Source organism: Crocodylus porosus, unplaced genomic scaffold, assembly GCF_001723895.1.
Source record: "Crocodylus porosus isolate Cpor-Errol unplaced genomic scaffold, CroPor_comp1, whole genome shotgun sequence".
NCBI classification, from domain to species: domain Eukaryota; kingdom Metazoa; phylum Chordata; order Crocodylia; family Crocodylidae; genus Crocodylus; species Crocodylus porosus.
Window position 1 is genome coordinate 143522239 of NW_017728931.1, and position 22131 is coordinate 143544369.

General features: G+C 61.9%; 1 protein-coding gene across 4 annotated transcripts in view; it reads left to right on the plus strand.

Moving 5' to 3' along the window:
• SBF1 (SET binding factor 1) overlaps positions 1–22131 on the plus strand; it is a 42949-nt gene that overhangs the window by 18243 nt on the left and 2575 nt on the right. The window contains exons 11-38 of one of the 4 annotated variants that reach the window (XM_019543836.1): positions 1411–1539; positions 1719–1817; positions 2285–2489; positions 2849–2961; positions 3336–3485; positions 3605–3673; positions 4171–4329; positions 4420–4679; positions 4798–4970; positions 5168–5241; positions 5440–5635; positions 6131–6258; positions 6648–6823; positions 7296–7373; positions 11369–11505; positions 14388–14595; positions 15022–15218; positions 15358–15498; positions 16101–16193; positions 16404–16475; positions 16948–17135; positions 17274–17450; positions 19158–19259; positions 19348–19533; positions 19616–19742; positions 19828–19958; positions 20872–21105; positions 21259–21369. In XM_019543836.1, the coding sequence (XP_019399381.1) occupies positions 1411–1539; positions 1719–1817; positions 2285–2489; positions 2849–2961; positions 3336–3485; positions 3605–3673; positions 4171–4329; positions 4420–4679; positions 4798–4970; positions 5168–5241; positions 5440–5635; positions 6131–6258; positions 6648–6823; positions 7296–7373; positions 11369–11505; positions 14388–14595; positions 15022–15218; positions 15358–15498; positions 16101–16193; positions 16404–16475; positions 16948–17135; positions 17274–17450; positions 19158–19259; positions 19348–19533; positions 19616–19742; positions 19828–19958; positions 20872–21105; positions 21259–21369 (4113 nt within the window). The remainder of the gene's footprint in view (positions 1–1410; positions 1540–1718; positions 1818–2284; positions 2490–2848; positions 2962–3335; positions 3486–3604; positions 3674–4170; positions 4330–4419; positions 4680–4797; positions 4971–5167; positions 5242–5439; positions 5636–6130; positions 6259–6647; positions 6824–7295; positions 7374–11368; positions 11506–14387; positions 14596–15021; positions 15219–15357; positions 15499–16100; positions 16194–16403; positions 16476–16947; positions 17136–17273; positions 17451–19157; positions 19260–19347; positions 19534–19615; positions 19743–19827; positions 19959–20871; positions 21106–21258; positions 21370–22131) is intronic. The other 3 variants (XM_019543837.1, XM_019543838.1, XM_019543839.1) reach the window with 3 other exon arrangements.

Below are 22131 nucleotides of genomic sequence, written 5' to 3' on the forward strand. Positions count from 1 at the left end.
ATGACTACCACGTCCTTAGCCTTCACTACCTCTGTGAGCTGACCCAAGAGTTCCTGGTCAAACTCTTCCCCCTGGTTGGGAGGTCTGTAGTAGACCCCCGCCGATAAGTCTCTTTCCCCACGACTGCCTTGTACCCTAACCCAAGGCACTTCAGAGTGCCCCTCCCCTGGCTCCTTGCTAATCGATGAGGATGTGTATTCCTCCTTAATGTAGAGTGCCACGCCCCCACCTCTCCTTCCTATCCTGTCCCTCCTGTACAGCCGATAGCCCTCGACATTCACCGCCCAGTCATGCGTAGAGTCCCACCACGTTTCCGTGATCCCCACTATGTCCGGGCTGGTGTCAGCCAGCAGGAGGGCGAGTTCCTCCTGCTTGTTTCCCATGCTATGAGCTTTTGTGTAGAGGCATTTGAGGCCTCCTGCGGGTGTGTGCACTGTCCCCCTAGTCCCAGCGTTACCCTGGCCCCCATTGCTTACCTGTTTGCTCGTTTCGCTCGTTGGTCTGGGCCGGGCTGTAGTTGTGGGTGCTGTTTGGTCTGGCAGTCCGATGTTTCCTCTGGCCTCATCTTCCCCTTCCGCCGATGAGCCTAGTTTAAAGCCTGCCGGAGGAGGTCCGCCAACCTAGAAGAGAACACATGCTTACCTTTCGGGGAAAGGTGGAGCCTGTCCCATCCCAGCATGTCTCTCGTCGTGATGTGCCGGTCGTGGCTGAGGAAGCCAAAGCCCTCCTCGAAGCACCATTCCTGCAGCCGCCAGTTGGTCTGCGCGATGCACGTTTCATGCTGTGATGGGCTCTTCCCTCCATCTGCCTGGCAGTAGGTTTGAAGTGGCCCTGGGCTCTTTCCAGACAAGTCAGGGAGTTGCTGGTGCTTGCCAGTCCACCCCCAAGGTCCTGTGTCCCCCCCAGTCTCCTGCAGTGCTCCACAGATATATCCCCAGCTGCCGGGCAGGGCACCATGCGACACAGGGCACCTGGCTCTCCTGGTTGGCGAAAGCTCTGTGCCGTGGGACGGGGAAGATGGCTGCGCGCACACAGTTATTTTAGGTTTGCATACATGTTCTGCATACGTGCATCCTGTGTAGATGAGCCTCAAACCTGAGCTTCAGCACGGCCCTGCGCCCCTCTGCTTCCAGCCTGCAGCAGGGTGGATACCTGACCTGCCCCCCAGACCAGAGGAGGGGTTGGGCAGCTGGCAAAGCTCTTGGTCCCGTAGTTCAGCCCTGTCAAGGCCTGTGACAACAAGGCAGGCCCAACCCAAGAGGCTCCTTTCCCATGAGTGAGCTGGGGACGCAGGGCTTGGGCACACATCCCAGTTGTGCTCCCTGTGGGGGCTGATGTCCGGAGGGGACTGTGGGGCTGGACTCCCCCCAGCGTTTCCCCCATGCTTCAGCGTGCCGTTCGTCCTTGCAGGCAGCCTTCCTCGCGCAGCGGGGGCTGGTGGAAGACGACTTCCTCACCAAGGTGCTGGAGGGCATGGCATTTGCCGGCTTTGTGACAGAGCGGGGAGCCCCGTACCGGCCCATTGACCTGTTTGACGAGGTAAGAGGATGCCCACATCTCCCTGGCTCACTGATACTGGGCCAGGGAGTATGCCCCTGCTGAGACCTCCCAGCCATGCCAAAAACCACTGGGGATGGGGCCCACAGTGTCCCTACCAGTCCCGGACCACGGGTACCACGAGTCCCTGCCGCCTCCCTCATGCCTGCCCACTCCTTCAGCTGGTCGCCTACGAGGTCAAGCGCATGCACGCGGACAAGGGGAACAAGCAGAAGATCCTGCGGCACATCAAGGAGCTGGCGGAGAAGCTCTACAAGAACGTGAGTGCCACAGGGTGGGGCTCAGGGCACTGGGGGGATAAGGGGAGCCCACGCTAAATGCTCCTTTCCTTTCCCAGTGTCATCTGCCAGGTGCAGGGCTTGGGGTGGGTTCCTGCCTGCCAGCTTTCAGCCCCCACCCTGCCTACAGCCCCTGGTTGGAGCCTAGGGGGAGGGAGTCAGCACTGGGTCTTGGCCCCAGGTGGTAACGTCCCTCCCTTGTCACATGGGGCATCTCATGCCCACAGCCCCGCTGGTCTCCTAACCTGGGCTGGACTCGCTGAGGGAGTTGGAGCACGACACCTCCGCCCCATGTGGCCTTCAGGCCACGCTCTTGCCGGGCTACTGGGGTGTAGCTGCCGCCGGGGTGTTCAGGGAGCCTGGGGTCTGTGGGAGCATCCTCGTGCCTTGGGGAGCCGCGGCACATGGGGCCCATAGTGGAGGGTGACTGCCCACACTCGCCGACACAGGAGAACCCGTACCCCGCGGTGACGATGCACAAGGTGCAGAAGCCCACAGAGGGCTGCCACCTCCGCCTGCACCAGAAGCCCTTCCCCCGCCTGGACGAGGGCACGGTCCAGTGGATCATCGACCAGGCCACCGCCAAAATGCAGACTGCCCCGCCAGCCGTCAAGGCAGAGAAGAAGTGCACGGTGCCACTGGGGACCCCGATAGGTGCGTGCGGGTCACCTGGGAGCAGGCTGGGGTGGCTGTTGCTAGGAATCGGGACTCCCAGGTTCCTCCCCGGCCTAGGCCACTGGCTTGCTTCACTTCAGCTACCCCAACTTGCTACTGAGTCACTGCCTCCAGTCAGGTGGCAGTGGGGTCGCTTCATCTCCTGTGCCAGGCCATAAGGCACAATTGTCCCCAGTGCTCTTAGCTGGGCAGGGCATAGTCTTGGTCGCAGCCTGTTGCGAGGGGCTGGGGGTACCCAGAGCCGGGAGGCAAGGCAGTGGGCCAGCTACAGCCTGGAGCGAGTTGGGCAGGCCAGAGCCCAGATCCCGGCCACTCGGTGACGGCACCTCTGCCCCCAGCTGCCATCCTGGAGCGCAATGGGAATGCCCTGGCCAACAGCGCGCGGCGCCTGGAGGTCGTGCGGAACTGCATCTCCTACATCTTCGAGAACAAGATGCTAGAGGCCAAAAAGGTGGGAGCTGGGGGAGAGGAGGGGAGGGGGCTGCCCCAGCTTTGGCTCTGGCCATTCCGTTCCCTCACCCGCAGACCCGTCTTGCCTCGTTTGGCCCGTGTGGGCTGGCCAAGCCACGGCACAGCAGCTTGCAGCATGGTCTGTGGTGAGGGGGTGGGAAGCAGGGAGCCTTGTTCAGGGGTCAGTGCACTTGAACTACAGGGGGTGGGTGGAGGTGAGTCTGGGGGCTCAAGCCACGCCTTTCCCCACCACCAGGCATGGAGCGCTCCCCTGCATGTATCCAAGGTAGGGGAGGCTTGGCATCATCTCTGCTGCCGCCGGCTGCTCTCCAGCAGGCTGTTCCTGATGCCATCCCCCTTGCTTTCCCCCTACAGCTGCTCCCTGCCGTGCTGAGAGCCATGAAGGGCCGGTCGGCCCGGCACTGCCTGACCCAGGAGCTGAACCTGCACGTGCAGCAGAACCGGGCCATGCTGGACCACGAACAGTTCAACATGGTCGTCCGCATGATGAACTGCTGCCTGCAGGTGCAGGCACCGGGGGTTGGGGGCAGGGAGGAGGTAGCATGTGAGCTTTGCTGGGGCCTTGTGGCAAAGGGCCCTTCCCTGGGGCTGCCATAACCTCCCCTTCTGTCTCTCTATGGCAGGACTGCACAGCCATGGATGAGCACGGGATTGCAGCAGCGCTGTTGCCACTCGTCACTGCTTTCTGCCGTGTAGGTACCCACAGCACAGCCAGGGCCCACCCGGGAGCATGGCCAGAGCTGGCCAATGGACCCTGGGTGGTCTGGTCGTAGCCGGTGCTGGGAAATTCCTGGGAGCCATCCATCTCCCCGGCCCCAGGGTCAGCAGCAGGAACTGTCCCTCTTTCCAGCAAGGGCCGGATCTTTCCGGTTCCAGCTCTGGGGGACCTCACCCGCTTGGCAGGGTGGTGGGGCAGGGGCATCTCTAGCCTCACTGTCCCAGCTGGGGGTAGATTTGCCCCTGCCTGGACTCAGGCCTGGAGGAGATGCCCAGCTCCCTTGGGGGTGCCAGGGGCTTCCTGCCAGGGCTGGCTGGGCCCTGAGCCTGCAGGCAGGGGGGGAGGGCTGCAGCTCCATGTCACAGGGTGCCTGGACAAGGGGGTGTCCATGGGACTGTGCCCTGTCCCAGGCAGAGGGGTCAGCACGCAGGAGAACTCCTCATTGCGCCCCTCTCCCTCCTGATTCCACAGAAACTGAGCCCGGGCGTCACGCAGTTTGCCTACAGCTGCGTGCAGGAGCATGTGGTTTGGACCAACATCCAGTTCTGGGAGGCCATGTTCTACTGCGACGTGCAGAACCACATCCGCGCCCTGTACCTGGAGAGCACCGAGGAGAACCACGCCGGCGAGGTGAGCTCAGGATCCTGCGGGCTGGCACCTGGTGTGGATTCCCCCCACACACTTCAGCAGAGAGCCAACCCATGCCCTCCTCCCACATAGGAGGGCCAGGAGGGGCAGCCAGCGGAGAAGGCAGCCCTGGAGATCGCGTCGGAGCAGCTGCGGCTCTGGCCCACCATGAGCCGGGAGAAGCAGCAGGAGCTGATCCAGAAGGAGGAGAGCACCGTGTTCAGCCAGGCCATCCACTATGCGAGCCGCATGAGCTACCTGCTGCTGCCCCTCGACACCAGCAAGAACCGCCTGCTGCGCAGCTCTGGCCTGGGCGATGTTGAGAGCGTCAGCAACAGCTTCGTCACCAACAGGTGCCACGTGCTGGGCCGGGGCTGGGAGCCAGAGCTGGCAGGGGCTGACGGCCGTGCTGAGCTGCGGTCAGTGCCTGGGGGCAGGCCAGGCTCACACTCCCACGCTTCCCCACATCAGTATTGCTGGGAGTGTGACCGAGAGCTACGACACGGAGAGCGGCTTTGAGGATGCCGAGCTCTCGGACGTGGCCAACTACGTCGTGCGCTTCATCAACCGCTTCGTGGATAAGGTCTGCACCGAAAGCGGTGTCACCAACGAGCACCTCAAGGGGCTGCACATCATGATTCCTGGTGAGCGGGGCCCCAGGGGGGTCAGTCACAGGCGCCTGGCTGCTCCTCTGACCTTGCCGCAGGTCCTCTCCAGAGCAGGGGAGGACTGGGGGCAGGCAGTCTCTGCCACGGGCTAGGAGCTGGGGACAGGCAGCAGTGTTGTAGCAGGGCCACTCCTGGGGCCCCCTGTACTCATATTGGGTCTCACTGCTCCGCAGACATCGTGCAGATGCACATTGAGACGCTGGATGCCGTGTACAGGGAGAGCAAGAGGCTCCCCGCCACGCAGAAGGTACGTGACTGCTGCCTGCCTGTGCAGGGGCTGCCCCCAGCCCCCTTCTCCATGCCAAGGGGTCTAACTGCATGCTCTGACCTGTCCACTCTGCCTGGGGCCTTGCTCCCTGTTTGGGGGGTGCCCCTCTCCCCTGTCACTGGGGGCAGGGCAGGGAGGTGCCCTGCTGCCAACGCCCCTTCCCACATGTCCCCACAGCCAAAGCTGCTGTGCCCCAGCCTGCTGGTGGGCGAGGAGTGCGTGATGGAGGGGCTGCGCGTGTACCTCATGCCCGACGGACGGGAGGAAGCCACCGGCCAGAACAATGGGGGGCCTCCACTGCTCCCTGCAGAGGGGGCCATCTTCCTCACCACCTACCGCATCATCTTCAAGGGCACACCCACGGACCCGCTGGGTAGGGCCCCCCGCTGCTTCCCTCTGCCTCAGCCTGGGGGGCTTGGGAGAGTCTATCCCAGGGGGTGGGGTGCACCCTGTCACAGGGGCCATTGACTCTGCTCCAGGCTGCTTCTCTCCCATGCTGCCACCCTTGGGCACTGCTTGGCGCTTCACGGAGCCCCAGGGGAGCCTGCATGGGGCTACAAATATCGTACTTGTAACTTGGGACAAGGCAGCAGAGGGAGACGTCCTTCCTTTGCACCCCAGGCGTCTGCGGGGGGAAACAAGGCACCCATCCGAGGCAGTGCTTGCAGTAGCTATGGGGCCTCCAGGCTGCTCCTTCCATCTCTAGCACCCGCAGGCCTCTTCCCTGGAGCAGGCCTGGGAGATGCCAGGGGTCTGCTTGGCAGCCTGGCGCTCCTGGAGAGCCCCGGGGCCATGGCCGGCAGGTGCTCCACTCTTCCCACGGGTGCTACTGACACGTCCTGTCTCTCCCTCCTTCCCTCCTGCCCAGTGGGGGAGCAGGTGGTGATCCGGTCCTTCCCGATTGCCTCGCTGACCAAAGAGGAGAAGTTCAGCATCCAGATCAAGAGGGATTCGTCCACCCAGGAGGGGCTGCAGCTGCGCTCATGCACATTCCAGGTGAGCCACAGACCCCGCAGGAGGAGAGCGACTCCTTGGCTCAACTGAGGGGGGTCACCATAAGCCTGGCAAGGCCACATCTAGCCCCCAGCCCAGGGGACCCCAGGGCTGTGAGTGCAGCACAGGCTGCTAGGAGCTAGGGCTCTGCTGGAAACCTTTTGGGGCTTGCAGTCGAGTCCTGCAGCTGCCCCCATCCAGCTACAAGGGTGCTGGGGAAGGGGAGGCATGGACAGGGTGGGGCTGGAGCTTCCACCTTGGGATGCCTGTCAAGTGCCATCTAGCACCTTTGGGCTGCAGCCAAGGGGGGACGGGGGCAGGGAATCCCATGCCCGATGGGGAAGGGCTGGCCCCACTGTGCCCCAGCCCACCCTGCGCTCACCCTCCCGCAGTTGTTGCGGATCACCTTCAATGAGGAGGTGGCTTCAGAGAGCGCTGAGGTCTTCCGGAAGCACCTGAACAAGCTGCGCTACCCCCAGCACGTCCGCGGCACCTTTGCCTTCACCATGGGCCAGTCGCCCAAGCAGGCCATGCAGCCCAAGGCCAAGGAGAAGAACTCCGCGATCAGGTACCTGCAGCGGCTCCTAGGCAGAGGCCACGCTTTGGGGTCCCAGCTTCGCACCCCTTGCTGAACCAGCTCAGCCAGCTCCCTGCCACTTGCCTCTGCCTCCCTACTCTCCGGGGTCTCATCTCATGGTCTCCCAACCTTTCCCTGTCTACGGAGCAAGATCTAAGGGGCAGTCGACAGCCAGGAGAGCGGTCTGGCCCCAGCTCTGAAGGAACAGGGCAGCTTGGGGTGCAGGGACCCCACTCCCAGCCTGTGAGCAAACAACGTTCGTTAGCTTCTATGGGGCAGGGGCAGGCCTTGGAGGAGCTTCTCCGTGAGGGAAGGCCTCAGTTCTGCAGCTCGGGGTTCACAGCGGCTTCCGGGGTGAGAGCTCCTGTGTGGCAGGGCCCCAAAGCCATCCACACCCCGTGGCTGGCTGGTTTGCGGGTACCGGGCTGAGTCTCAGCCTCTCTCCTGTGTGTTTGTGACCCAGCTCCCAGCAGGTGACCGATATGTTCCAGGGCCTGACCGTGGGGGTCCTGTCCCTCGGGCACCTCAGCCACTCAACCACGTAAGACACCTTGACCGGGTGGGGGCTTGCGAGGTGGCACTGACTCGAGGCTGCAGTCTTCACCGGGTGGGGGCTCCTCTGTGCACCCACGCTGCATGCTCCGGGGCTTGGGCGGGTGTAACCCTGTCCTCACGCTGTGTGCAGGCTGGACGCAGAGCGGATCCCGTGGCGCCGCTCCGTGCTTGTCATGGAGGTGCCAGGACCCCCCGGGTCCTTGCATGCAGTTCCCTGCGGTCACAGGACGGCCCCATCCAGAACCTCGTTGCTCCCTGTGTTCTGCCTCTCTAGTCTCTTGCCTCCCCGCAGCTTCTGGGCGGATGGCTCTAGAGTCATCTCCAAGTCCCCTCGTCTCCCAGCCCATTTCTCTTGTTCCGCTCCTCACATTCTCCTGCTGCCATCCATCACGGACACGTGTATCCACCGCTGCTCTTCCCCTCTCTCCCTGTCTCAAGATGACAACGACCCCATCCCCCCATTGCTCTGCGCGCCCTTCTCTGCAATCTTCTTGAATGTGTCTCCTTGACTGGAGGTGACTGGGACAGTGCTGTGTCCTCACATGGGCCTTGCATGTGGCTCTTCCTCCGCCAGGCTGCAGCTAAGGGTCACATCCATTCTTCTCATGGCCATGCACTGGTCTCCCACCGCCTGTCTCAGGATGGCGAGGGGTCGGCACGTAAGCAGGTTACACAGATTTAATAGATTTCATAGACATTAGGGCTGGAAGAGACCTTGCGAGATCATCTGGTCCAGCCCCCTGCCCAAGGGGCAGGAAGTCAGCGGGGGTCAGATCACCCCAACAAGATAAGCATCCAAGGCTTTCTTAAAGGTATCCGGAGTAGGTGCCTGCACCACTTCTGGGGGGAGTCTATTCCAGACTCTGGAGACTCGGACCGTAAAAAAGTTTTGCCTTATGTCCAGTCTAAAATGGTCTTGCAGGAGTTTGTGACTATTGGACCTTGTCTTCCCTTAGGGTGCTCTGGTGAACAGACGTTCCCTCAGATCCTGATGTACACCCCTCATGTAGTTATAGGCAGCCACCAGGTCACCCCTGAGCCTGCGCTTCTCCAGGCTGGAGTCCCATGGCTTGCAGCCTCTCCTCATCAGGCCTGTTCCCTTGCTCTCTGATCATGCGTGTGGCTCTCCTCTGGACTCTTCCCAGCTTCTCCACATCCTTTCTAACATGTGGAGCCTAGAATAGGATGCAGTACTCCAGCTGCAGCCTCACCAAGGCTGAGTAAAGCAGGAGGATGACTTCTTGGGTCTTGCTTGAGATGCATGGGTAGGTGCAAGCCAGAGTTTTATTTGCTTTGGCAGCTGTGGAATTGCACTGGTGTCTCATGTTCATCTTGTGGTTAATCGTGACACCCAAGTCTCTTTCGGTCACGGTGCTAGCAAACTTAACACTGCCGAACCCGTAAATGTGATGTGGGTTTTTTCTCCCGAGGTGGAGCACCTTGCATTTCTCCATGTTGAATGTCATCAGGTTTTGATCTGCCCACCTTCTGAGCCTGTCCAGGTCGGCCTGAATTGCTATCCTATTGTCTAGTGTGACCACACTTCCCCATAATTTGGTGTCATCCACAAACTTGGCCAGTCCGCTTCTGACAACTGAATCCAGATCATTAATGAATACGTTAAAGAGTACTGGTCCGAGTACTGAGCCCTGGGGAACACCACTGGTCACCGCACACCATATTGACTCTGTTCCATCGATTGTCACTCTCTGGGGTCGACCCCAGGGCCAGTTCCCCAGCCATTGGACCGTAAGATTGTCAAGGCCGCAGTTCCCCAGTTTTACCCTGAGGACATCGTGGGAGACCAAGTCAAAGGCTTTTTTGAAATCCAAGTTGATGATATCAACCTCTTGTCCTTTGTCCAGGAGATGCGTCACCTGGTCATAGGAGGAAATGAGGTTGGTCAGGCAAGACCTACCGGCAATGAAGCCGTGAACATTGCCTTCCATTAGCTGTTGGTGGTTTCTTTGATGATTTTTCCCAAGATCTTTCCAGGGATTGAGGTCAAACTGATTGACCCGTAGTTCCCTAAATCTTCCTTCCTTCCATGCTTGGAGATAGGCACCACACTGTCCCTCTTCCAATCTTCAGGAACCTCACTTGAGAGCCATGAGTTCTCAAACATCCTCGCCATTGGTTGTGCTGTGATGTCAGCCAACTCTTGTAGCACTCTTGAGTGCATCCATCCGGGCCAGCTGACTTGTGGATGTCCAGCCTCTCAAGCTGTGCCCTCCTCACAAGATCTTCACCAGTTATAGGTGTATGATTGTCCTTACCCTGGTAATCCTGTGCCCTGTCAGTCAGGGCAATCTCCTTGGGCTGGTGGAAAACCGATGCAAAGTAATTGTTGAGGTTAGCTTTTTCCTGGGTGTCGGTTGTCAGCTGCCCCATTTGGTTCAGCAAGGGTCTGGTGTTGCCCTTGTTTTTTTTTCCGACTTCTCACATATCTGAAGGACTTTTTATTGTCCTTGATTCCCGTAGCCAGTTTGAATTCGGTTTCAGCCTTGGCTCTTCTGGTTCGCTCGCTGCAGGTGCGGCCCAGTGCTGTGTAATCCTCCCTAGTGATAGTTCCCGACTTCCATCCCTTATACGCTTCTCTTTTCAGGCTCAGGAGGTCCGTGATTTCCCTATTAAGCCAAGGAGTCTCCCAGTCCTTTGCTGTCTTTCCTATGGGCCAGAAGGGACTTCCCTTGTGCTTTTAGGATCATGTCCGTAAGGAACGACCACTCATTGTGGACTCCCCTCTCTTTCATAGGTGGCTTGGTGGCATTACTCACCTTAACCATCACCTTTGCTCTCTGCTGTTGGTCAGCCGCGTGTCTGCAGACACCCTCGTGGTGTGAGGTCTGTCTGGTCCCCAGGCCCACGACCGCTTGTCCTTGCAATCCCAAAGGTCTCTAGGTGTCACCATAAAGGATCAAACTGCCCCTTCTTTGAAGGGAGGGGAAAGCTCTTCTTCGAGACCTCCCAAGTAGCAGCTTTATTCGGTCTCCTGTTGGGAGGAGTCTGGCAGCCATCCCTTGAGTAGCCCCCTGTAACTCTCCATGTGATGCCCTCCCAGACGCCCGCTGCTGTTCAGAGCAGATCTCCCGGTCTCCTGTTGTCTCTGTGTCTCTGACCCCGGTGCCCGCAGCTCAGTCCGGCGCTCTCCCTGGCTGCGGGTCCCAGGTGGTTCTCCCCTCTCTGCGGCGACAGCGTCGGCCCGGTTGGTAAATCCATGGGGGCCCTGCTCAGCAGACAGCCCCGTTGTCAGTGCTCAGAGCCCGTTGTGAGCGTACTCCAGCATCCCGGTCTCCCTGTCAGGCCTGCAGACACAGGCTGCTGTTTGGACCGCGGGCAGCCGGCCACTGGATCAGCTGCCCTGCGTGGCCCCCGCACTGCCTCACGGCCCTGTGCCACCTGCCTTGTCTGGGTTGGGGGACGAGAGCCCAGGGTTGGGCTTAGCTGTCTGCTCGGCTAGTTCCCCAATCCCCTCCATGCCCCCCTTCCGGGTGGGGAGCTCAGACACTGCCCCGACAGGGGCCGTATCTGAGGCCCCCGGTCTGTCTTCTTGGAGAGCTGCTAGCAGGCATCTCCCCCTGTGAGGCCAGGTCAGGGGCCATGGTTCATCTTGCTCCAGCTCTCCCAGCCCCTCCATGTGCCTCATAGTTTCAACATTTATGCAGGGCTGGGAGAACGTGCCCCTCCTGGGACCAGGCCGGTCTCTGCGCTCCCAGCCAGGGCAGATCCCAGCTGCCCTCGAGCGGTGGGGAAGGAGCAGGGATCGCGTGACCCCCTGCCTGTGGGCAGCACCAGGCCTCTGCCTCTTGCCTCTGCTTTGCTCTGGGTGTGACTAAGTGTTGGTGTTTCTCCTTCTAACCCTCTGGGGCCAGGACGGACGCTGCGGCTCCCTCCAGGGGCAGGCTCCGTGGCTGCGCGCGGCATGAGGTCTTGGGCCTGCGCCCACTTGCCCTCACTCCCCTTCCCCCTCCGCCTTTGCAGGACCTTCTCCAGGAACGTGATGAAGAACGCCAGGACAATCGGGCACCAATATGTGACGCGCAAGAAGTACACGCCGCCCACCTGGGAGCAGCGCGGCAGCCAGCAATTCCACGAGGACAACGAGGATGAGATCTCAGGTGGGCAGGGGGCAAGGAGAGGCGCGGAGATCCCAGCTCCTGGGGGGACGGGAGTGGGAGCTTGCGTGGGGAAGTGACCAGCCCCTGGTGGTAGGTCCAAGCATGCTGCGGGGCCAGAGGCAGGCAGGACAAGACCCCCTGAGGCCCCTGCTCGAGTCTGCATCGCGGCCCAGTCCGGGAATTGGTCACGTCAGCACTTGTCTCTTTAGGGAGGGTTTCCCAGAGCCCTCCACCCCCTACCTGTGCAGATCAAATGGCATGCGTCCTGCCCTAGTTCATCCCCTCCCACGCTACAACTGCCTGCGTGGAAACCTGCCCCCTTCAGTCGTCTCTTTCTTAAGCTGCTCCTGAAACCTCCCCTCGTCGGTGGTGATAAACCTCCTCCTTTTTTTTGCTGCTGTTCAGACCCCCCACCCCAACCCCAGCTGTTCCCCACATCATTATTTCATAGTCATGGCACAGCTGGGCTGGCGGGGCCTTCACCAGCTCATGTAGAGTCCAGCGCCCTGCTGCAGGCAAGGTCAGCCCTGACTAAACCAGCCCAGCCATGGGCCTGTGCAGCCGCCTCTTGCAAACTTCCAAGGATAGAGATCCTACTGCTCCTCTAGCATCAGCCCCCAGAGTGGGCATAGGGGTCTGGGGGTTACTTCTGATGACCCCTGTTCCCATGCAAAGCAAGTCGACATCAGTTGTCTTCCTGCCTAGAGCCGGGGGGCTGGACCCGATGATCTGCAAGGTCCCTTCCAGCCCCTAACAATCTATGAATGCACCTGAGAGCCTTGAAGGAGCTGGCAGACATCATTGCACCCCCCTTGGCAGAGATGTTTGGAAAACTTGTGGCACTCGGGCGAGGCCCCAGAAAACTGGAAAAGAGTCAACGTCGTCCCTATCTTCAAGAAAGGGAGGAGGGATGACCTGGGGAATTATAGGCCAATCAGTCTGATATCCATCCCTGGCAAAATCCTGGAGAAAATAGTCTGGTGTCGATGGATCCCTTGACAAACAGAAGGCAAGCTTCTGAAGGCAATCCCACGCGGCTTTGTGACTGGCAGGTCCTGCCTGACCAACCTCATCTCCTTCAGTGACCAGGTGATACAAGCCCTGGACAAGGGAGGGGACGTGGACATCATATATCTGGATTTCAAGAAAACCTTTGACCTAGTTCCCCATGATGTCCTCGTGGCTAAGCTGGGGAACTGTGGCCTTGATCATCTTATGGTCCGATGGCTAGGCAACTGGCTACGGGGTGGGACCCAAAGAGTACTAGTCGAAAGGAGCAATTCAGTGTGGCACAGGGTGAGCAGGGGAGTCCCTTGGCTCGGTACTTGGGCCGGTACTCTTTAACATCTTCATCAATGATCTGGATTCAGGAGTCAAATGTAAACTGGCAAAGTTTGTGGATGACACCAAATTATGGGGGATGGCAGTCGCACCACAGGACAGGCTGGGGATACAGGCTGACTTGGACATGCTGTCAAGGTGGGCTGGTCAAAATTGGATGGCTTCATTGCAGAGAAGTGTAAGGTGCTACACCTCGGTAGGAGGAACCCCCAACATACTTACAGGCTAGGCAGTGCTACGCTCGCTACCACCACGACCGAAAGGGACTTGGGGTCCTGATTGACCACAAGATGAATATGAGCCACCAATGTGATGCTTTGGCTGGCAAAGCAAGCCAAGTTCTGGTGTGCATCCACCAGTGCATTTCAAGCAAAACTAGGGAAGTCACCCTCGTACTTTACTCAGCCGTGGTGAGACCGCAGCTGGAGTGCTGCGTCCAGTTTTGGGCCCCCCACTTTAGGAGGGATGTGGAAAAGCTTGAGAGTCCAGAGGAAAGCTACTCATGATCCAAGTCATGGAGGGAAGGCCATACAAGGAGAGGCTGAGGGATTTGGGACTTCAGTCTGGAGAAGAGAAGGCTCAGGTGGTAACCTACGGTTATGTAAGAGAGGTACATCAGGGCCTGGGAGAACAGCTGTTCACCAGAGCTCGCCAAGGGATAACAAGGTCTAATGGCCACAAACTCCAGGAAGGCTGATTTAGATTAGACATAAGAACAACGTTCTTCACAGTGCGAGTGTCCAGGGTCTGGAGCAGATGCCCCCAGACGTGGTGCAGGTACCAACTCTGGACTCTTTCAAAAAACATCTGGATATTTTTCATGCTGATCTCACTTGATCCCAGATGACTTCCCGCCTATGCTGTGGGGGCTGGACGCATTGATCTCATGAGGTCCGTTCCAGCCCCTAACATGTATGAAATCTATGAATTGAATCTCCCTATAGTTTTCTCTTCTCCAGATTCAGTCCCCCCAGTTCTTCCAGCCTTTCCCCATCAGTCTGGTCTCCCAGGCCCCAATCCTTTTTATCGCCCTGTGCTGGACTCTTCCCAACCTGCCCACCTCCTTCTTGAGGCACAGGGCCCAGAGATGGATGTGGGACTCCAGGGGAGGCCTCCTGAGCGCTGAACAGAGTGGAGGAATCACTGCCTGGGTTTGCAAGGACGCTCCTGCCAGGCAGCTGGTCTGTGGCTGGTCCTGTCTGCAGTTCTGCACACCGGGTCTGTCCCTGCACTCTCAGCTGGGGCCATTCACTGGGGCTAAAGCTACGCTGCTGGGTCGCTGGTGCGCATGGACAGGGCCAGGTACTCAAGGCTTCCTCAACAAGGGCAGCAGGACTGGTACTTTTAGGTGCACAAGGTCCCCCAGCCATGGGGCCTTCCTGCCCAGAGCATAGAGTAGCCTCATTTGGGCCCCCAGCACACCCACAGTGATGAGGTCTGAGTGATATCCCATGGGCACAGGGCATCGGCTGGGGCACATGCCTGAAATCACCCCCTCCCCCCTGCACGGGCCTGACCCTCTCCCCCCACTGTCTCCGCAGTGTCCGAGGAGATGGACAGGAGCACGCTGACGCCCTCCACCACCATCAAGCCATCAGACAAGATGACCATGAGCCACTTGGTGGAGCGGGCCTGCTGCCGGGACTACCAGCGCCTGGGGCTAGGCACCCTCAGCAACAGCCTCACACGCTCCAAGAGCGAGCCCTTCCGCATCTCCACCGTCAACCGCATGTACGCCATCTGCCGCAGGTGTGTCCTGGGGGCGGCCGTGGGGCAAGGGCGTGTGGGGGGGCCTCTGTCGGAGGTTGTACCTGGCATGGGGGGTGTCTCCCAGGATCAAGGGCATTCCCAGCAAGGGGTGCAGAGGGATACCTGCGTGGGCAGGGGTGATGCCCCAGGGGGATAATGGCGGCCGTGGACCCACCTCCAAGCTGTGTCTCTTTCTAAGCTTCTGCCAGCCATTTCCCCTCGTGGGACCAGGCCGGAGGCCATGGGGTTTGTTCTGACCCGGCTCCCTCGACCTCACCTGGCTGCAGCTTGCAGACAGGGTGTGGGTGGGGCCTTCTACCAAACGCGGGGAATGGAAAGAGGGTGGCAAGGGGTCTGCGGCACCGGGTATGCCCTACACTGTCCACCCTGGCTGGCCCCTGATAGCCTGCACTCTCTGCCCCGCAGCTACCCTGGGCTGCTGATTGTGCCGCAGAACATCCAGGACAACACGATCCAGCGGATCTCACGCTGTTATCGCCAGAATCGCTTCCCCGTCGTCTGTTGGCGCAACGCCCGCACCAAGGCTGTGCTGCTGCGCTCGGGCGGGCTCCACAGCAAAGGCGTCGCCAGCCTCTTCAAGGCCCCAAACGCCCCCACCTCAGGTGCTTGCCCTTCCCTGGCCTTGGCCCCCTGACGTGGTGCGGAGGGGGCTGGCATGCTCCTGCTGCTCCCCAGCCTCACGCAGCCACTCTGGGGGCACTGGGGAACGTCCGTGGCCGGTGACGCCCCCGTGTCCTCTGGCAGGCCCCTCGCAGACAGACTCCACCAGCCTGGAGCAGGAGAAGTACCTGCAGGCCGTGATCAACTCCATGCCGCACTATGCTGATGCCGGGGGCCGCAACACACTCAGCGGCTTCACTTCCGCATACATGGGCAGCTCAGGTGAGGGGAAAGCCCAGGCAGGCCAGAACTGGTCGCAGGGGCACCCAGGCAGCGCCGCCTGGCTCCAGCTCCTGCCCCAGGCCACACTGGGGGCCCAGCATGGCTGGGGATGTGTCTGGGCAGCTGCCAGGGCCCATGATGGAGCGGCCAGGTAAGTCCTTGCCCCCTGCGCCGCCCACTTCTTGCCCCGCTCTCCAGCCCCCAGCAAGCAGGCCAGGGCTACCCCGGCACCCCATCCTCCATCCCGTGCTCCATCTTCATTCATCATCTGTCTGCACCATCCCATGCCCGGCGCGGCCCGTGGTAGCGGAGGCAATGCGGCAGGTGCCAGGAGAGGAGAGGAGGCCACTGGCTGGGATCCCCTAGGCCTGGAAGAGCCTTTAGGGGCCTCCTAGAGCAGCAAGCTCCTTGCAGCCGCTGCTCCCAGCCCCCTTCCTGGTTTTGGAGGGGCAGAGGGGGTCTAGGACAATGTTGGGGGGCTCTCCAGCGGCAGGCTGGGGGTGGGCTGCATCCCTTCTCAGTACACCAGGCCCCGAGCTGCTGGGTGCTGCTGACCCCGGGCTCCAGCCAGGCCCCAAGCCCGTGTTTTGTTGGTGCTACAGATTCCTGTGACAAGCGTCAGCCCAAGCTGGGATCACTCATGAAGCAGGTGCTGGGAGGGAAGGACGATGGGCCCGGCACTATTGGCCGTGGAGGTGAGGACAGGCGGGCGCGGGGTGCTCGCAGGCAGGCCACTGCCGGCCATAGCGTAGACACTGCACCCGGGGCCGGGCACAGGAACCAGGGGGCGGGGGGCCACTTGGAAGCACAGCCCACCAGAGCCGCGCCATCCCCTCCACCCACGGCACCACTCGCTCCGTGGCCGCACGGAGCTGCCTCTCCATCCTGTGCTCTTCCGGCGCTAGGTCACAGAGCTAGGGTCGTCACCTTCTCCATCCCCAAGGGCCCGCCGGCGAGGGGCCGTGACTCTCCCCGAGGTACAGTACCGCCCCGTGGCCAAGCTCACGCCCCCGCACGCGCCACAGCCCTGCTCACACAACTAACCTGCCCTGTAACCCAGCCCCCCCGCGGTTACACGGTGAGCTAACGAGGCAGCCCCTTAATGATCGCCTCTGACAGCGCAACTGCTCGTGGATCCCACCCCGGCAGGTAAGTGCCCAGCTTGGCTTGGCTTCGCCGTCCACACCGTCCGGCCGGCACCTGTGGGGTGCACAGGGACCCCCGCAGCGAAGCACGGAGCCGTGGTCCAGCCTCTCGGGTGCTGAGGTGGGCAGAGGGCTCCGGGGAACCTGGCACGTCCAACAGCTGCAGCGCCCTGCATCCGTGTGCACGCGTGTTTGTGTGTGTGTGTGTGTGTGTGTGTGTGTGTGCAGGGGCGGGTGGGAGCGAGATGCACGCCTGACCCCAGCACGGGGATGCTGGTCACGACCCTCTTTCCCCCCCATCCAGCAGGCAAGTGGGGCAGCATTCGGGCCAGCGGGCGAGCGAGCAGCTACGCCCTGAACATGGATGTAGGGTCACGCCTGGCTGGCAAGGACCTGCTAAGTGCCCAGCACAACGGGGCGCCGGCTGAGGCCAGTTTCCTGCGCCGGCACCGCGCCTCCCTCTACATCATCGGGGACAAGTCCCAGCTCAAGGTACTGCCAGCGGTTGGGCCAGGCTGGGAGCTGGGGTCGGCTCTGGGCACATGGCAGCTCCGCAAGGTGGCAGGGGGAGATCTCCATGTCCCCCTGAAGCCTGAGTCCCGTGGAGCTGACGGTCCATCCCTTCGGCAGGGCGTGAAGCCGGACCCGCTGCAGCACTGGGAGGCGGTGCCCGTCGAGGTCTTCGATGTGCGGCAGGTCAAGGCCAGCTTCAAGAAGTTGCTGAAGGCTTGCGTGCCCAGCGGCGTGGCCACCGAGGCTGGCAGCACCTACCTGTGCTCCCTCGAGGAGTCCGAGTGGCTGACCCAGGTCAGCGCCGCCGGGAGTCCTGGGGCTGGGCCCTGCTGCCCCCCACGGGGCTTGGAGGGATGAGGCTTGTCTCAGCTGGGAGCCAGGGACAGGGCACTAGGCTGGTGCCTGCAGCTGTAGGGGCCTGGATGGGGACCCTCAGTGCAGCTGGCAGGGCCACGCAAGCTGCCAGGCAGGCAGCGAGCACCCTTCCCCGGGTCTGTGCAGCAGCAGGCCTGGCCCCTGCTACAAGCCAGCCACGGAGGCTGCCTTCGTCTAGCCCCGTGGGTCAGTGAAAGCTGTTGTTCGAAGCAGGCAGGGCCAGGGGCTCTCAGTGTGTGCAGCAATGGGCCTTTTCTCCTTGAACAGGGCTGAGATCAGGACCAGGTTGGAGCAGGACATGCCAGGTTCTGGGAGGGGTTTGGATGGGGCTGCGGCTGCCTGGAGCAGGGCCTGGGCTGTAGGTGACCCTGGCAGCCCCTGCCAGGATCCCATGAGTTGTGGGTTTTGGGACCCATTGAAACAGAAATTTGGTGCCTGGCTCTCAGAGGTCTCGCACAGGTTGCCCTGAGGTGGAGAGCCCTGGGGAGCAGGCAGGCAACAGGTGGCTCAAGGGGGGCAGAGGAGAGAGGAACAGGAGCTGGGGCGGAGGGGGGTTAGATGGATGCTGAGGTCCCGGGTCATGGTAGCCGGAGCAAGTGGCTACTGCAGTGCGCCCAGGGAGAGAGGACAGGGTAGGGGCTGTGCCGGGGCTCCAGCACCTTTGGGGAAGGGAGAAGAGGAGCTGATGGCTGCTTGCCAGGCAGGGCCTGTGGGGCTGAAACTCCCCTTGCACGGAGCTGCTGAGGCCCTGCTGGTTCTCTCAGAGCTGCCGTGGACCGGGTCAGACCCAGGTCCGTCATGCCCAGTCTCCGGTGCCACGGGGCAGAGCGCGGAGCTGGACAGGAGATGACGGGGTCCGAGCAGGGTTTTGCCTGCTCCTCTCTCCCTTGCAGGCTTTAACGTCCAGGCCGGTCTGATGCGGAGGCCGAGCCCCTCCCTCCCTGCTCCAGAGCGCCCCGCGCCCCTTCCCTCCGCGCCCGCGTCCAGTCCCGGGGGGATCTGGCCAAGCTCTCAGCTTCCACCACAGCTGGTGGCCAAAAGCCCCCACTTCAATGCCACATGGGAGGAAAGAGCAGCCTGGTGTTTGTGGTTAACTGACTCCTGCCCAGTCCATGCTGTGACCCCTCGTCCTTGTCTGGGGGGAGACGGGCAATGATCAATTCCCAGGGACTTTCTCTTGACCATTTCGTGTGTTCTGACCCCTTCTCCTGCCCTCTCCGGCATCTCTGCCCTGCCCAGGCCTGGCCTCAGAGGTCTCTCCTAGGGAAACCCCTCTGCAGTGCTCCTTATCCTCGCTGCCCATCTCTGCACCTGCTCCAGCTTTTCTGTCTCCTCCTGGGGGTGCAGGGACAGAGCTGGGCACAGCATTCGAGGTGTGGCTGCCCCATAAGTGTATAAAGGGGCATCATGATCCTTTGGTTGCAGTAGTTTTGGCTGGGAGGTGCTGGGCCCGCAGGAACTGCTACTGGCGGGTGTGGGTGATCCACGCCCCATCTCAGCCCCCAGCCCGGGGCAGGCTCCAGGCCCCGTCCTTGGCAGTCTCTGGAGGGATCAGGGCAGAGCGATGCCCAGCCAGTGCCTTCTCCCCGCTAACCACCCCCCTAACCACCACTGTTGTCCTGGCAGATCCACAAGATCCTGAAGGTCTCGGTGCTGGTGGTGGAGCTGCTGGACACCGGCTCCTCGGTGCTGGTCAGCCTGGAGGACGGCTGGGACATCACCACCCAGGTAGATGCTAGGCCTCCCTCTCCTCTTGCTGTGGCCTCGGGCCTCCGCCCCCTGCGGACGGTGACACGGCTCCGTCCATCCCCGGCAGGTCGTGTCGCTGGTGCAGCTGCTCTCGGACCCCTACTACCGCACCATGGAGGGCTTCCGGCTGCTGGTGGAGAAGGAGTGGCTGTCCTTCGGCCACCGCTTCAGCTACCGCAGCGCCCAGACCGCGGCCAACCAGAGCGGCAGCTTCTTCCCCGTCTTCCTCCAGTTCCTCGACTGCGTGCACCAGGTGAGCACCCCGTGCATCTCCCCGGGCTGGACTGGGCCTGGGGGTGCAATTGCAGCCGGCCCTGATGCGCTTGCCCCTGCAGATCCACTTGCAGTTCCCCATGGAGTTCGAGTTCAGCCAGTACTACCTGAAGTTCCTCAGCTACCACCACGTCTCCAATCGCTTCCGCACCTTCCTGCTGGACTCCGACTACGAGCGCATCGAGCTGGGTAAGGCCCCGGCCCGCAGCGCCCACGGCCGCCCCCCACCCGCCATGCACCTCACGGGGCCTTTGTCTCTTCCCCTTCCCCCCAGGCCTGCTGTACGAGGAGAAGGGCGAGCGCAAGTGCCAGCAGGCCTACAAATCTGTCTGGGATTACATCGACCGGCTCAACAAGAAGACGCCTGTCTTCTTTAACTACATGTACGCACCCGAGGATGGCGAGGTGAGGCGAGGTGCTGCCTGCCCCAGTCCAGCCTCCTGCCCATCCTGCTCCTCTCTCCCTGATCCTGATCCTGATCCCGATCCCAGCCTGTGCTGCTGCAGTCCGGACACCGTGCCCAGCCCCCCGCACAGTGGTTTCCGTCTAGGTTTAGGGCAGTGTGTTCATGCTGAGAAGCTGCTAGTGGGTTCCCTCGTTGCCTCCATGTCCCCAGACCTGGCCTGCCTGGATGCTCGGCTTCCCCGCATCCCGTGCCAGCAGCGCGCATCTGCGTCCTCCTGACTGGGAGGGATGGGACCATCCTGGTGCTGGCTGCTGGGGGGGGAGGGGGGGGGCTGTGTCATGCCACATGGCAGAGCCAGACCTGGACTCCGCCGGGGACCCCACGGGCAGCTCGTGGGGGCAGTGGGAGATGCCAGAGACAGCCACTGTCCGCATCCTTCCCAGGGCTGCTGCTGGGCTCCCACCTCCAGGGCCGAGGGCTGTGCTTGCCGACGCCGGACTCAGGGCAACTCCCGCAGGCGGAGGCGGCCCCGGGAGGCAGGGCATCAGGCCAGCTGCACCTGGGAGCCCTGTGGGGCAGCCAGCCCAGGCGTGGTCCCTTCCCTGCTCTTCTCCGCAGCCACCAGGGCTGGCAGCCGGCTCAAGAGAAGCCACCGGAGGCGTCTCCTGGGGTCACTGGACTCCAGGGGCAGGCTGGCCTGGGGGGCGACCCAGAGCTTGGGCTCTGGCTCGAGCGGGGAGACCATGCTTGGCTGTGGGACGGGCGGTCCTTGGCATGGCCCCGGCTTGCTCCCACGGGCTCCATTGGATGGAGGCTACCAGCATCCTTCGTCCATGCCTGGGTCGCCGTACAGGGTTGGGAGCAGGGTCATTGGGTGCCCCCGGCCCACCCTGACCCCAGGCTGCTCCGCAGGTGCTGAGGCCCTACAGCAACGTCTCCAACCTGAAGGTGTGGGATTACTACACGGCAGAGACGCTGGCCGAGGGCCCCTCCTACGACTGGGAGCTGGTGCAGGGCCCGGCTGAGCCAGCCGACGAGGCCGAGCGGCAGGAGACCGGCGCCCCCCAGAGCAAGCGCCGCATCATCTGGCCCTGCTACGACAACCGCAGCCGCATGGAGCCTGACGCCATCTCCAAGCTGCTGGAGGTCAGCGGGGCCCTCTTCCACCTTCCCTGTCTGCCCGCCCATCTCTCCTCTGGGCTCCGGGGGGGTGGCCGGGAGCCAGCAGAGCCTGGGGTGGGGATTCCTTTCCTGCCCCAAAATAACTGGGTTATCCCCCCACCCCTTCCCCACCCCCAGGAGCTGCACAACCTGGAGGTGGAGCTGGGCCACATGCCGGAGCGCTGGAAGGACACGTGGGACAAGGTCAAAGCCTCCCAGCGGACAGAGGCCCGGCAGGAGGGCAGCAGGGTAGGTCCCTGGGCAGCTGCATGGCAGGAGAGGGGGCTCCAGGGCTGGAGCTGCAGCTTCCTTGGGGTCTGGACTCGGCTCCTGGGGGACAGGGCAAAGCCAGGCCGGGTCCAGCCTGTGGGAGGCTGGGGAGACCCCCAGAGCGGAGCTGAGGCTCCAGCCTTTCCTCCAAGGCCTGGGTGGGGGTGGGTGAGAGGGGGAGGCGAAGCTCCCAGCTGCCCCCGCAGCGAAGTGAAAACCAAGGTGGCTGTGAGGAGCTGCTTTAGGATCTGGCACCACAGAGCGAGCAGACAGCTCGGCCGGCACAGTTCAGTGGAGACTGGGGTGGGGTGAAGTGATGTGCACAGGCAACAATCCCTGAACTGACCCACGCTGGGACGGGCTCTGCGTGAGCTAGGACCACACAGCACGGAGACCTGGGAGTCCTCATGGACAGGTCGCTAAAAACACCAGCCCCATGCTCAGCAGCCGTCAGGCAGGCAAACAACGCAGCAGGGGCGATTAGGGAGGGAACCAAACAAGATGGAAAGGATCACAATGCTCTTTATACATCCCTGGTGCGGCCACACAGTGATTGGTGCACGCAGGTCTGGTCGCTCTACCTCCAGCAGGAGAGAGAAGAGCTGGAGCAGGCGCAGAGACGGGCAGCGAGGATGAGGAGCGCTGCAGAGGGGCTTCCCTCGGAGGGGCTCACGAGGCCAGGCCTGGGCAGGGCAGGAGAAGGGGTCACAACACAGGAAATGGCCAAGAGAAAGTTCCTGG